This window comes from Musca autumnalis, unplaced genomic scaffold (genome assembly GCF_047663935.1).
Source record: "Musca autumnalis isolate F117 unplaced genomic scaffold, ASM4766393v1 scaffold_2, whole genome shotgun sequence".
NCBI lineage: Eukaryota > Metazoa > Arthropoda > Insecta > Diptera > Muscidae > Musca > Musca autumnalis.
In genome coordinates this window covers 127728973-127742899 of record NW_027411755.1, presented here as the reverse complement: position 1 = coordinate 127742899, position 13927 = coordinate 127728973, and the positions used below count along the sequence as shown (strand labels likewise).

The following is a 13927-nucleotide window of genomic DNA, read 5'->3' as shown; positions in this document are numbered from 1 at the left end:
CTTTGTTATTATGTGTGTACAAACCTTTAGATGCCGGCGCCTTTTTCATGGATATAACCAATGTGGCAATGGCTTTTAAAACAAAGGAAATTTCCGAAAGACGGAATCTAAAAGAAACAAAAATATCAATTTTTATTTACCATCGATCAAATTCCATGACGTAATGGGATTTTAATATGAAAAAGGGTCTCTCGAAACATCCTTTCTTTCAGAAATGTTCTCTCGGTGCACCCTTTCTATCAGTGAGGGTCGCTCGTAGCACTCTTTCTCTCAGAAGGGTCGCTCGAACCCTTTTCTAAAAGAAAGTATGCTTTGAAAGACGCGTTCTGAAAGAAATGATGCTTCGATAGACCCTTTTTGAAAAAAGGGTGCTTCCGTAGACCCTTTCTGAGAGAAAGAGTGCTTCGATAGACCCTTTCTGAGAGAAAGTGCTTCGATAGATCCTTTTTGAAAGAAATGGTGTTCCTATGGACCCATTCTGAAAAACAGGTTTGCTTCGATATGGCCATTCTGGGATAAATGGTGCTTCGACAGACCCTTTCTGGGAGAAAGGGTGCTTCAACAGACCCTCTCTGGGAGCAAGGGTGTTTCGATATACACTTTCTTAGAGAAAGGATGCTTCAATAGACGCTTTCTGGTAAAAGGATGCTTCGATAAACGCTTTCTCAAAGAAAGGGTGCTTCCTTAGACCCTTTCTGAAATAAAGGGCGCATTGATAGACCCTTTCTTATATAAAGGGGGCTTTGACAGACCCTTTCTTATATAAAGGGAGCTTTGACAGACCCTTTCTGAAATAAAGGGTGCTTCGATAGACCCTTTCTGAAATAAAGGGCGCACTGATAGACCCTTTCTTATATAAAGGGGGCTTTGACAGACCCTTTCTGAAATAAATGGTGCTTCGATAGACCCTTTCTGAAATAAAGGGTGCTAGACCCTTTCGGAAATAATGGTTGCTTCGACAGACCCTTTTAGAAATAAAGGGTGTTTCGGCAGACCCTTTCTGAAATAAAGGGTGCTTCGATAGATCCCTTCTGAAATAAAGAGTGCTTCGATAGACACTTTCTAAAAAAAAGGGTGCTTCGATAGAAATTTTGGACGGGTATAATTGTCTACATCGTGAAATTTGTTTCCAAACTTTTAAATCAGGTCTATATCGGACAACAAATATCCTACAGTGACCAAACAAAATGACTGGTTGTAACGATAACTATCGAAAGGAATGGCTCTGAAAATTATATTCAGTTCCAAAGTGGACTATAGTTAATTCCCTCAAGTTCAACAGCTCTGCCCTTCAAGGCCACTACTCTGATCGTTTTAAAATTTTAATAGCGGATAGGGGTTGTGATTATGATCATATGTTTTTCAAATGTTCCAATATTTAGGTATATGGAAGACCTCTAACCACCGACCATACCAATCTCGATAATGACACGAATGTTCCAAAAAGTCCGTCTTAGTTGTATGCTGCATCGATTAGGTCTGTCAGGGGAATAATTAAACCCACTTACTAAACTTTTCTGTCATCTACATAGATGCTACTTCTTTTTAAAATTAGGGAACTTTTCATAGGACCTTCAGATCCATCAGGCCTGTTATTTGGACTTTCTCCAAAGACTTTCGGCAATTTTTCTATTGATTCTATGGTCGCAACATAATATTATTCTTACTCACCTTGGCAAAGGACATTTCCCACTTTGACGCTCATCATCGTTGAAACGTTTTAATACCTCTTGGAAACGATGTAACAATGCCGTTACCGCCAAACGGCCAGCAAAATCTTTACCACCTGCACCACCAACAGCATTGGCAATATTGGCATTTAATGCATTTGCCGCAGCCGTCGATGGACTAGCCGAGCTAGACACTGACGAACGATTATTATTACAATTATCATCCAATAATGAAAACTGCAGCAATGTTTCGAAACATGTCTTGGCAAATATTTCACGTAATTTCCAATCAGATTCATAACAGATATTCGAATCGGAGGCGGAATGTATGGAACCTTTGTTGAGTAGAACAACAATTTGCATTATAAATTGATGAGGCATTTCATGGGCGTAAGGCAAAACTTCGTCACGTAATAGTTCAATGACTTGACAGTCAATGGTTTCATCCAAAACGATTTCTTCAAGGCCACGATCTTCAATGGTGCAGACACTAGAAGAGAGAAAAGGTTAATTTTCTATTATATATTATTGAAAATAATGATCCCACCTTTGAGGAAATAGGAATTTATCAAGAGTGTCGGCTAAATCATCCCACATGCCGGTAAAGTAATTTGATTTCGCTCTGGCCACTTTGAGACCTGTATGCAGAACAGTTATTAAACTTGAAATGGCCAATTTCCATGTACTCGAAGACAAACATTTGTATTTCATGGCCAAGGGAGTTCTTAACGCCTGCAAGAAAAACAAAGATTAATATTAGCATATAACATCGACATTCAGTTTTCCAATACTTACCTTAATTATTTCATGCAAAATATGTTCCTGCATTACAGATTCTTCGGTGGCCGTACACTGATATAATTTAACACAAATACTAATTGATTTTTCCCCAAATGGTATGTAATTCATGCTGACAACTTCCACTGAACTATTGTTACTTCCATAATGATTCGTTGTTTTGGAGTACTTATTGTGCTGCTCACCAATATGCAGAGATGGTGGTGTACAAGCAAATTTACTGAATACCAGTAATTGACGGAATATAGCAGGAATCATTTGACTTAAATTGGAATCTTCTTTGGTAGCCTCCTAGGTGGGAAGGGAGAGAATGTAATAGAGTTCAATATAAACATTAAGAACATAACATAATTGAGATAAAATCCTTACCTTTTGTATTAGTTCCATACATTCGAGTATACTATCATGTAATGGCGTTAGTAATGAATCGGACACTGAGGACATTATATAAGGAACTGCTTCGGTTTGTACGGGTATACAAACTGCATTGGTCAATACTGTACAAAATTTCTCAAAATCGGATTGTTTAAACCTAAAAAAGGATAAGAGAAACGATATGTTATTAAAAACAAGTAAAAGACAATGATGCAAAGGTAGAAGAGGTAGGAAGAGTTTAGGGATTTGCACATATCGATATAAAATTCAATCAATAGCTAAGATCTTCCGAGCTTTCGATACCTCTCTAAATTAACCTGACTAGTAACCAGACATATATGGTAGGTGGTCGCCCCACAGACACTACCAACCCTCGACACAAACACATAATGAATAAGATTCGCACGTAGTTCAAAGGTACAGTGTGAATGCCGTACAGTGTGAATGCAGCAGAAAAAATGCCAGCTGCCAAGGTAAACACGAGTGGTTTTAGCCTAGTTAAGATCGGACGATGCAGCCGCCTCAGTTCGTATTGGGTTCGAATTGACCCAACACGTGCTCTGCATGTGGATTGGGACTGCATGTCACTCTGAATTTGTTAATTTCAAAATCTTTAGTTTGACTAGACCTACCTTTTTTGTATGTGTTGGAATATTGCTGGAAAGATTTGTATTAATGCTGTCAAATAGGCCTGGCTTGGAATATAAAATTCATCTTGTGATGATTCTTGAGATTTCGTCATTTTAGTACTTTCCATGCCGATGTTTAACCAAATCTTCCAGGCAATCTGAAAGAAAATCGAAACAAAAGCAATTCATTTTCGAATGGAACTTCAAAGAAAATCTCCCGTGCTTATGCTTACATTCCAAATTTCTTCATCTTTTAGTTTTGTCTTATCTCCAGGACCGGCTGTTGACGATGTTTCTGGTTTCTGGCTTGAAACCTTAGGTTCTGAATTGTGATACATTATCTCCTGCAGAGATTTCAAAGCAGCCAATGAGACTTCACCATTTTTGCTCAATGCAGCATTTTGTATAAATTCCAAAATCAAAGACCAGGCACGATCAAAGTCACCTAACATTTGGATTAATTCACGTTTTGTGTTGAAGACCTAAAAGGATGAATAAGTGGTTTCTAAAATAAGTTAAATATTAAAATTGAAGCAGAACTTACACGACAAACTCCAGATAAGGTCAAAACTTGAGTCTCAGCCCATTGTTTCTGGGCTGTATTACGGGAATGGTGTATCAATATATTACCACTAGCATCGACTTTCTCATTGCTGGCCGAACTGGAAAGGGCTCGAACGTTATCCAGCAGTGGGAATAGAACCTGCCACACTAAAGCTTGCCAGGTGGGAGGATTTAAGAGGCTGCCATGGGCAGAAATGGTGGAGAACAGAGTTTGGCCAGCAGATTTGCGTACAGCAGGACGAGAATCAACACAAAGCTCACCTATTTAATAAAGAGGGGAAGAGCGATTGTTGTTGATTAAATGTTGTTTAGGATAAATGAAAATACCTACCCAGTTTGGCATATAAACACATCCACAATTTATCAAATTGTGGCATTTTAACAGTACCCGGAAAATCGGGCAATATGGTGGTATCATCAACTTGTGCTGACATTAATTTATCTTGATTTTGATTAAAGAAGTCAGAAATATTCCACTGAAAGAAGATAGAAATAAAATAGCTGTCTTGTGAGTATCTTAGAGGCGCAAACTTACCATCAAACCAATGGCTGTTAAAGAAATATTCAACTCTTGGGTTTGGGAACCAAATTTAGCTGCTGTCGAAATGCACAAGGGCAAACAACGCCAAGGCATGACGGTTAGGAAATCGGTAATAACCAATTGCAGACATTGAAATGCGGTGCGTATCAAAGGTTCGCCATGATGTTCGTTGACGGCTCCAATGATTTCAATAATGGCAGGCCAGCCAAATGATAGAATCTCCCCGGCACCATTTAAAATTTGCAAAACGCAATCAAGTTGACGTTGGCGTACATCGGCATGGGGTACAGTTGACAGTTCCGACAAGGGGTTGAGAAGCATGGTTTGAAGATTCTATAAAATTGGATGGAAAGGAATGGATGTTATTTGATCTCCTGGGTATAATTAAAGAATGATTTGACTTACCATATTCTCCTTCAAGGGTTGGCTGTGTTTATATTGCAGTGCTGATTTCACCAAATAGGTAATGGCCTCCACACCCCATTCCCGCATACGTATGTGACGATGTTGGCACACTTCTAGCAAATGATTGGTCAATGGACGCCACAAAACTTCTATGCGTGGCATATTAACAAGGCCCGTTTCCAAAAGTTTGGCCACTGCAAACAAGGATGGTTCCTGGAAAACGGCGAAAGATCTTAAATTATTAGTCAGCCTTCTTCTGAACGTAAAATCCCCGTGAGTTTTCTCACTACTTTAAGTTGAAACGGCAGAGAGGTTAAACTCATGGAAAATTTACGTTCAGAATAAGGCAGAGTATCTCCAGTGTGTGATTGTTTGTGTTAATTCCTTACCCTATTGGCATAGGCCAATTCCATGGCCTCATGTGACAGCTTACACAAAGCATCAATCAAGTGATGCAGGGCCACATCATCCAAATACTGGCTTGATTCGAAAAGTTGACTTAACATTTGCGATAGAACCGGTAAATCGGCCATAACCGCCGTTTGTATACCCACATTTGCCTCGACGGCTGGTTTGGGAAATGCTTGCAAACTACCTCCCGTTGAAGGTTTTAGCCCCAAAATCCACACTAAATGTTGCAAAGTTTGCAGCACAATATGCCATGAGGTACCCAATATGCTACCATTGCTGTGGGCCAAAAATAGTATGGCTCGCATACATTGTAAATTTTTGGTGGTCAACATAACTGGAGCCTGCATAACACTGTGTGGCAAGGAAGCACTTGGCAAGGGGGTACCTACAGCCACAATTTGTTGACGAAAATCACCAGATTCATTACATGAACTCATAAATTGATTATTGAGATCCTGGCTATTCGAGCGTGTATGACATCGGAGATCAACATCCATATGGGGATTGTTGGCAAATATCGACATGGCATAGTGGGGCGGGAAAGAGGCACGACAAATGGCCATAATGAAGGCATCACGGGGATTCAAAAGGTCCATTATACCACATAAAGCGGCATAATTCTGCATAGCCTTGAGAATATTATCGGTGGTGGCCTCATCAATGGAGGCATCTACAAGCGGCACAAAGGCAGATAATAGACCAGACCAGCTGGAATTGATCAACTGTAGACACAGGGGTTTATGTTCTTCCTCAGTTATGACAGCCGTATTGTGTGTGGGATGCTACAAGAAAACATAAACAAATTTTAAATGAAATGAGTCTCAATAATATTTTAAATGACCTACCATTTCTGGAGTTCTCTGGATAACCCCACCAATGGAGCGAGTTATATCCAAGAGGACAGCATAGGCCACCGAAATACCATAGCTATCAGGGATTTGGGGAGCCTCTTGTTTATCCAACATCTCCAAACTAAAAGAGAAATGTAAACAAATGTCAACAAGAGATCTCAACAAATATCCTTAGCAAAAATCGAATTGTCATTTTAGTTCACATAGAACCCATACTTACTAAACTGCCTTTGATATGCCCGGTGGGAATGTGGCCACCAATGGCATATATGCTCCACGGAAAACAAAACCACACTGATTATTTGAGTTATGGGCAGTCAAGGTGTTCAGCTGGACTGCACCATTTTGTTGGCCATTTAGTACTGAAAACAAAACGTAAAGCAAACCAATCAAATAAATCTCCTATTTTCGCATCACAGAATTTGTATTCTCCTGTACTTACATGCCGCTGAATTAATCAACGAGTACCTGACATATGTTCCCAATGCCGTTATCATATCTTGCACAATATTTGTGGCGTGATTTTTACAATCGTATGATTTGCAAAAGAATGCAACCAACGTCGGTTTAGTAGCCAACTTATGTATGACCTCCAACGCAAGAGCCCTTTGCCAGTGTGGCTTATCGGGATCCAAGAATTTGATGATGAGCGAAAGAAAGATTTCACACTCCGTTACCAATATTGTATGGTATTTCTGTATGAGAATGGCCACCAAACGGAGTAGACGCATACTAATGGGAAAGTAGGGTTTATCGCTGGTTGTTGTTGTATTGCCATTGGCATTCTGTGTGGGTAACGAACGATGTTTGACATTGGGTGAGAAAAGTTTTATGACCAAAGCACAAACACGTTCCTTGAGCAGCAAACGAAAATCACGATTTTCATGAAAAACTGCACTAAAATTTGTTAGAACCGCTTCGAGTAGCTCCAGGCCGAATGTCCGCGTCATTTCATTCATACCAACAAGCCAAAATGGTGAATCGGCATTGACCAAATGTACCAAATCCTGTAAAGAAAAGCAAATGGAGGAAAATGTTAAAATGAAATGAGAAAAGTAATGAAATTTCCTCTCTCCCACCCATTAGTAGGCTCAATTATTTACATTCAGGTAAAACCACTCAAGTTTGAAATAACGAAACAATGCGGCGGCCCTGATCCTCTGTTTTATAAATACCATAACGAGATTGGTCCAGAATGACCATTGAACGTTACCGCATTCAATTGTCCAACCTTGCACTCAATATGCCCGGTTTCGATTCCCAGCCCATTTTCAATGGTGACAAAAATACCCCTCCCTCAACGTAATATTGGCGACATTTGCTGAGTATTTCAGCTACGTAAAACTTCTCTACAAGTGCTGCCGTAAGATAGCACTTGTCCCTTCTGCGATGTTTGTGGGAACATAGATGTACTTGGCGCCTGGTGTTAACAGGACATATCTGTCCAAAGTGGAAAGTGTACAGATTACCTCGTTGTTTCTCATAGCATGAGCTGTTAACAGCACTTCCCTTCGTGAATGACGATCACAGTAATGACCTCGGGCAATGTAGGAGTCGGTGAATACACCGACACTTCACGACATCCTTCCCAGGCAGGATGGATAAGGATGGAGAGATGGACTTCTCCCACACATCCCCACTAGAGATGGGCGCGTGCCTAAAAAATTAGGCACGAACATGCACGAACACGGACCAAAATTTTTATGCACTTTCACGCACAAACACGGCGTTTTTCGAGAAGGCACGAACACGCACTACTCACGGCACGACACGCGCCCACCTCTAATCCCCACCCACTAAGTTTTCAAGTTGCTCAAGTTGCTCGAGTCCCTTGCGGACTCCAAAGGTGTCTGTGACAGGGTCGGGCAATTTGACTCCCTCGGCACAAACGACAGCGACACAACATTAAAGTCCCCTAAGTCAGTTCTGACCTTCCAACCTATAACTTGGAGTACAGCTATTTAGGCGCCTTTAATGATTGATAATCAATGAGGATGTTCTAAAAGAATTAGCAACTGGCTAACGGCAGCGGGTCCTTTATACCGGGTTAACTCAAAACCAAAAGCGTTTCCGCCAGTTGAGTATCTCACCAAAGTTTGCCACCTGTCGCTAGCCACCCACATCGTACCCGAAGTCTGGAAAATGGGCAGGGTCGTCCCGCTACTGAAGCCATGCAATTATGACAAGCAAAGGTATATCATACAGGACGATTTGGCTTTTGTCGCCCGTAGCAAAGTCTCTTGGCGCCATCGCACAGAGGGGAAACATAGGCCTAAAGTTGCTCAAAACTCAAAATATGAAAATCGTTTTTTTTATGAGAAAAATGTTGATAAACGGCAACCAGACTCTTTTCTACATTTGCTATAACCATCCTCGACTTTGTAGGATTAACCAATCAAATGCAGCAGTCGATTGAACTCAGCCATACTGAAAACAAAAAGTAAATTTTCGAAAACTCAGAAATTAGGTGAACATAAAAATGACATTATTTTCGCGAAAATTTATATTTTTCAATATTTATTGTTTTTGTACAGTCTCCGAACAAGATTAGCATTTAAAATTTTCAGATTGATTTTACATCTTTGCTCTTTAATAATGGTGATACATATCCTCTTTATGAAAATTTTTTATGATAATTTTTAAGATTACTACAATTTCAATAGTGGAAAAGTCTATTTCCCCGTCGTTTCCCGACCATAGTTTCTTCTAATGTTTTATGCGCTTGAGTCTCAAATATGAGATTCAATCATAAAAAATTGCGCATATTTGCGCCATTCCGAAAAAATCTAATTTTTCTTAACTAAAATATGAAATATTTTTATATGGAATTGCAAGGTTTACTCACACTAAATTTTGTTCCGCCTTATAACAGGGGCTCTTATTTCTGCTCTTATTTATCAGAATAAACAAACACCTATCAAATATGTTTGCATTATTCAGAAACATTCACGGCTATTCACATGTGAATTGAGAAAAAATTAATTTAAGTAAGTTTCAAAAAATAAAATTTGGAATAAAATATATGTATATGGGACTATATATACATCTGTACCGATTTGTTTGAAAATTGGCTCAATGTTTTTTTAGGCTAGTTCAGGTGGCATGTGTCAAATTTCAGTGATTTTGGTGCATTTTTATCTCATATCAGATGCGAATATATATGGAAGCTGCATCCAAATCTGGACCGATTTTCATTATTTTTCTATAGGATTAATCCTTGTACAGAAGATATGCTTTGTGCAAAATTTTATATCAATCCGACTATAAATGAGCTTTCTAGGGCTTTTGATCAACTTTTAACACAAATTTCCCCTCTGTGCATCGTCAGAAATAGCTATCCAGTCGCCCATCATCAACGTGGGTTCCGTAAGCAGCACAGCACATCGCATGCCTATCTGCGACAAAGCTGAGATGTGGGAACAAGGTGCTCAAGTCCCTAATCGGTAGCAAATAAAGAATATTTGTTGACCACATCCTATAGGGCAAGGATTGACGACAACGTGCAAAACATCTATCCAGCATGTGGCACAGGCCGGCACGACACACTGCACCTTTTCAACAGCCCTGCCAAACTCCTAGGGGAGTTGCCATTCTCCTACTAGTCGCGTCTTCCCGGGTGGCGGATTGGGAAGAGGATCTCTGCGATATGTCGGAGCCGACCTAGGGCAACCAAAGACGGACCTGGCCCCGCACATCGCGGAAACCTTCGGGGTCTCCGGACCTCCCGTGGGCCAAAAATGGATAGGGGTAGTTCCCTTAAACAAATCAACTAAGATGGTTAAAAAGAATAGGAGAAATTAAGTTACGGTGCAGGGAGTTAATAATCCAGTACCGGCGGCAGGCGTTGGTGGGACCACAAGCCATGTGTAGTCGAGATCAAATGATTGTGATCCGGCTGTCTTAGGTGGGGATGCCTTGGCACCTACAGCTGTACCCGTTACAAGTGCATCAGCTGGTGCATGAGCTGGACACCACGGTGATTCCGGCCAAGTCTACTCAGGAAGATTGCTGTGGCTCTAACGAAGGGAGTATGGACCTTGATGCCCAACCGAAGGCAAATCTGATTCCGACTGCCACATGCCGAAAATAAGCTTCAGAGGCAGACTGCAACTGAAACGATGTCCGACGACGGGGAATCTAACGAGATCCCGACAACGGGCAGTGACTCAAAGCTTGCACCTACCCGAGAAGCATCTGATGTGAAACGCTATAAACGTGCCGTATCGTTTCTTCGCCAGTTCATAGGGCGAGATGCGAACCTGCAGTCGGAGAGGCAGGTCCACCTCATCAGGGGTACGCTGAAATTCATAAGGAAGTTCGAAAGAACTTGCCCAGATGGAAAAGATCTTCCTCCCGAATAAAGTAGTAGAGCCGGCGAAGCCCACTGCCTCTGGCAAAGGTGCTGAGCCGATATCTGTTCCGAAGCTTAACCCGAGCCAAAAGGTACTGGAAATGGCTATTGAGTACACCCCAAATCAACGCCCTCTTGTTGGACAGGGCAGGGGCACAACTAGCGATGACCTGTATAGATTGCTTCGGGAAATATGGGAAAACAGACTTGAAATTATCGGACGGGGTTTTCCTTCTCAAGTTTTGTATAGAAGTATAAGGCAACCGCTAAATATAATTCTTTAGCTTCTTCACGAGAAATATAGTGTTCGTCAAACAAGTAGGCAGGCGGACATCATTAATCGTGGTTAAATTTTTTCTTCAAAGATGTACTAACTGAAAGAAAGATCCGAATTGCGGATGTAACTCGGATCTTTATTTACGTACTTTAATACGTCCATTGCTTCTTTGACTTTGCTATTTTTGGAGGTCTGCTTGACCAACCCATCCGTCCGGTCGATGGGTTTTTCTCCCTTACCTCTTTCCTCCTCCAGTGTTTTTTGCCTGGGAAGGTATGGTTTGTCGGATTTGTACGACACTAACGGAAATTGAGGAGTACCCTGCTCTGTCTATTTTGACTGTAGTTTATGTTGTTTACCGCCAGAAAAGAGCTAAAATATCCGATAGATGCTATTACTTCCTTTTCTGCATAGGGTTGGAAGCACCTATAGAATTATATAAATTCCTACTTAAAAAGTCCCTAAACTTCAGCCATTTAATCGCAACAATGGTTATTTTCTACTAATCACAAAGATATTGGTACTTTATATTTTATCTTTGGAGCATGATCTGGTATAATTGGAACTTCATTGGTCAAATTATTTCTCGACAAACTTTTGGAATAAACCCTTAAGCGCACATACCACTGCAAAATAACCACTTTAGCGCTCCTCAGATAAATTCCATTGATCAATCAGTAGCCAACAGCTGCAGCCAGAATGATATGCCAGTATTGTAAAATAGTAAATCATCATTGAGACATTGCTACAAAATTTTGAAATCAAACAAGAAAAACAGCCCTGCTGATAAGCAACATTCTTGGAAAGTGAATATTTCCCCTTTTAACAGTTCTAAAAAGAGATTATTACGAACAGAGTGCTGCTGATAAGAAACCAACCATTCAGTCAGTTACTCAATCAGACAGTAAACAAAACTTACCTGAAACAATAGAAAGGCATCCGAAGCAAATGTTGACATTTCACTAGGACCACCTGATAAGCTTGATACACCACTACCGCCACCTGCACCGCCGCCACTACCCACACTATTGCCGCCAGCACTGGTAATGCTAGTATCGGTGGCATCAATTTCCACAACATTACCCGAGGCATCTCTTTGTTGGAGATTTGTTAGTGAGTCCTTTTCCAAATAGACCCGTTCAAATACCAATGATACCAGTTGACGTATAGTGGCCCCGGCTGTATTTACAATGGTGGAATTTTTTGTGTAGTGCAGGCGAAAGCATAGCACCAATGATTTGGCCAAAGTGTCACCATGAACCACCGTATTTGTGGTCAATAGCAGGGTAATAGTTTGCAGAACTTTGACTTCCTCAATGTTGTGTTCCATTAACATCCACAGGGCATCGGTAATGTAACGGGCACCTTTTTGATCGACCACCTGCTGGGTGATAAGGCGCTGCATCATACCCAAACAAAACTGGGACAAGCGCATGGAACGAAAAACAATAACAACAAATGATTAGATAAGAAGGTAATTTAATTTTCTTTGGATTTAGAAGTACCAACATAAAAGAAACTTAAAACACTTAAAAATATTGAAATATGTTTGTATGTATGTACATATGTATGTCATAAATTATGAATTGACTCACTTTGATAATTTTCAAATCCTTCGTTTCGCATCCTTGTACCAGTGGATATAGAATCTGATTGACTGTATAGTAGACTGATTGTTGCTGATTGCTGCCGGCTGTTGAGAGTTTGGAAATTGCCTCTTCACATGACTACAAAGTGAAAGACATAACAAAAAAAAGAGAAAAAGTAGCATAAAATAAGAAAAAAAGAAATAATGTCAATAGCTAAATGGGGCTAAAATGAAAGGATGATGTGTCCAAGATGCCTGCCATAACAACCAATATTTGGTAGTGTGTGTGTGAATGGTCCATGTCAATTTTTTGTTTGCTTGATTTATTTATAAGCCACCGCATAGCAAAACTTATTGTGGCTATTATGCTGTGGCGTGCTCTAAGTCAACCAAAGTTTGGGAGAAAGAAGAACGAAAAGAATAATAAAGGATTTTGTTTTATAAAAATAGCAAATCAAAATGTTGTCTCCCTCGGGGTTTTTGTTGCTTGTGGCAAATACCTCAGGATATTTTTTGTATGTTGTAATAATCGAAGAAATATGTTTGAACGAATGTTTATATTTCTGTAGCATCCGCTATGCTTAGGTGTAGTTAGAGGATGAATAGTAAAACACACATTATGGTCGGTAGAGCTTTATATTTTACGGTATAATGGACTTTTGCTCGAACATGGCAAAAGAGAACATAAAGGAGGGATCGAAATCCCTTTCTTAATCTCTGGCTCATTTTGCTACACAAATGTAGCCTCTATAAAACAACCCTCATACAAGATTTTAATGCATAATAGGTCCAGACATATGAGTACACGAAGCAGGTACAGGGCATCACAACAATACATTGTTGACATAAGTTTGACAGTGGATTTGTAGTTAGTCGGATGCTAAAACATTTTGTCACCATTTACAATCCGGAGAATAAATATTAGCAGATTGCTGATGGAAGTTACATTCTTCCACATCAGGCTTTCATATTCCCTTATCCCAAGCAAAGACAAGACAAGCCGACTAAACATATATTTTGGCCTATTAAGGAGATAGACTTTGCGGCCTCAAAAAGACATGGCGACTATAGAAGAGAAAAATATAAGAGTGCTCCCTCCAGTCAGTAGCAAGAGAAACTGTATTTCCACAGGAAAAAAAATTATTAGGGGTTTTCAGAATTTTGAAGTATGAACTTGCCAACAAAACAAGTAAAAAAGTATCAGTCGGCTTTGCTGACAGAGATATACCCTCAGCCTGTGCAAATTGAAACACTTTTTAGGGGGTTTCAAAATTTTGGTTGTATGAACCGACAAAAATGTTGATTAGGATTAAAGTTCAAAAATTTTGCGGAAAAGGTACTTAAAGGAATGGACCGACATAGATCACTTCTTGTTTTCTCAAGAAGTATGAACTTGCCCCTGAAAAAACTTTTACCATCGCAATTAAGGCAGCGAATGTAAGTTGCTTCAACAAAAATCAAAGTGAT

The 13927-nt window shown here is 40.1% G+C and overlaps 1 protein-coding gene across 2 annotated transcripts in view; it reads right to left on the bottom strand.

Moving 5' to 3' along the window:
* mon2 (Mon2 homolog, regulator of endosome-to-Golgi trafficking) overlaps window positions 1–13927 on the bottom strand; it is a 45680-nt gene that overhangs the window by 23940 nt on the left and 7813 nt on the right. For both annotated transcript variants that reach the window (XR_012410453.1, XM_073969218.1), the window contains exons 2-18: window positions 12468–12599; window positions 11792–12292; window positions 6687–7251; window positions 6465–6606; window positions 6239–6365; window positions 5372–6175; window positions 4983–5195; window positions 4572–4910; window positions 4368–4512; window positions 4017–4297; window positions 3706–3954; window positions 3476–3630; window positions 2838–3000; window positions 2466–2759; window positions 2218–2402; window positions 1672–2160; window positions 25–107 (exon numbers count right to left, since the gene is read on the bottom strand). Coding sequence is in view for 1 of the 2 variants with exons in the window: in XM_073969218.1 (XP_073825319.1) it covers window positions 25–107; window positions 1672–2160; window positions 2218–2402; window positions 2466–2759; window positions 2838–3000; window positions 3476–3630; window positions 3706–3954; window positions 4017–4297; window positions 4368–4512; window positions 4572–4910; window positions 4983–5195; window positions 5372–6175; window positions 6239–6365; window positions 6465–6606; window positions 6687–7251; window positions 11792–12292; window positions 12468–12599 (4867 nt within the window). In the remaining variant the exon portion in view is untranslated. The remainder of the gene's footprint in view (window positions 1–24; window positions 108–1671; window positions 2161–2217; window positions 2403–2465; window positions 2760–2837; window positions 3001–3475; window positions 3631–3705; window positions 3955–4016; window positions 4298–4367; window positions 4513–4571; window positions 4911–4982; window positions 5196–5371; window positions 6176–6238; window positions 6366–6464; window positions 6607–6686; window positions 7252–11791; window positions 12293–12467; window positions 12600–13927) is intronic.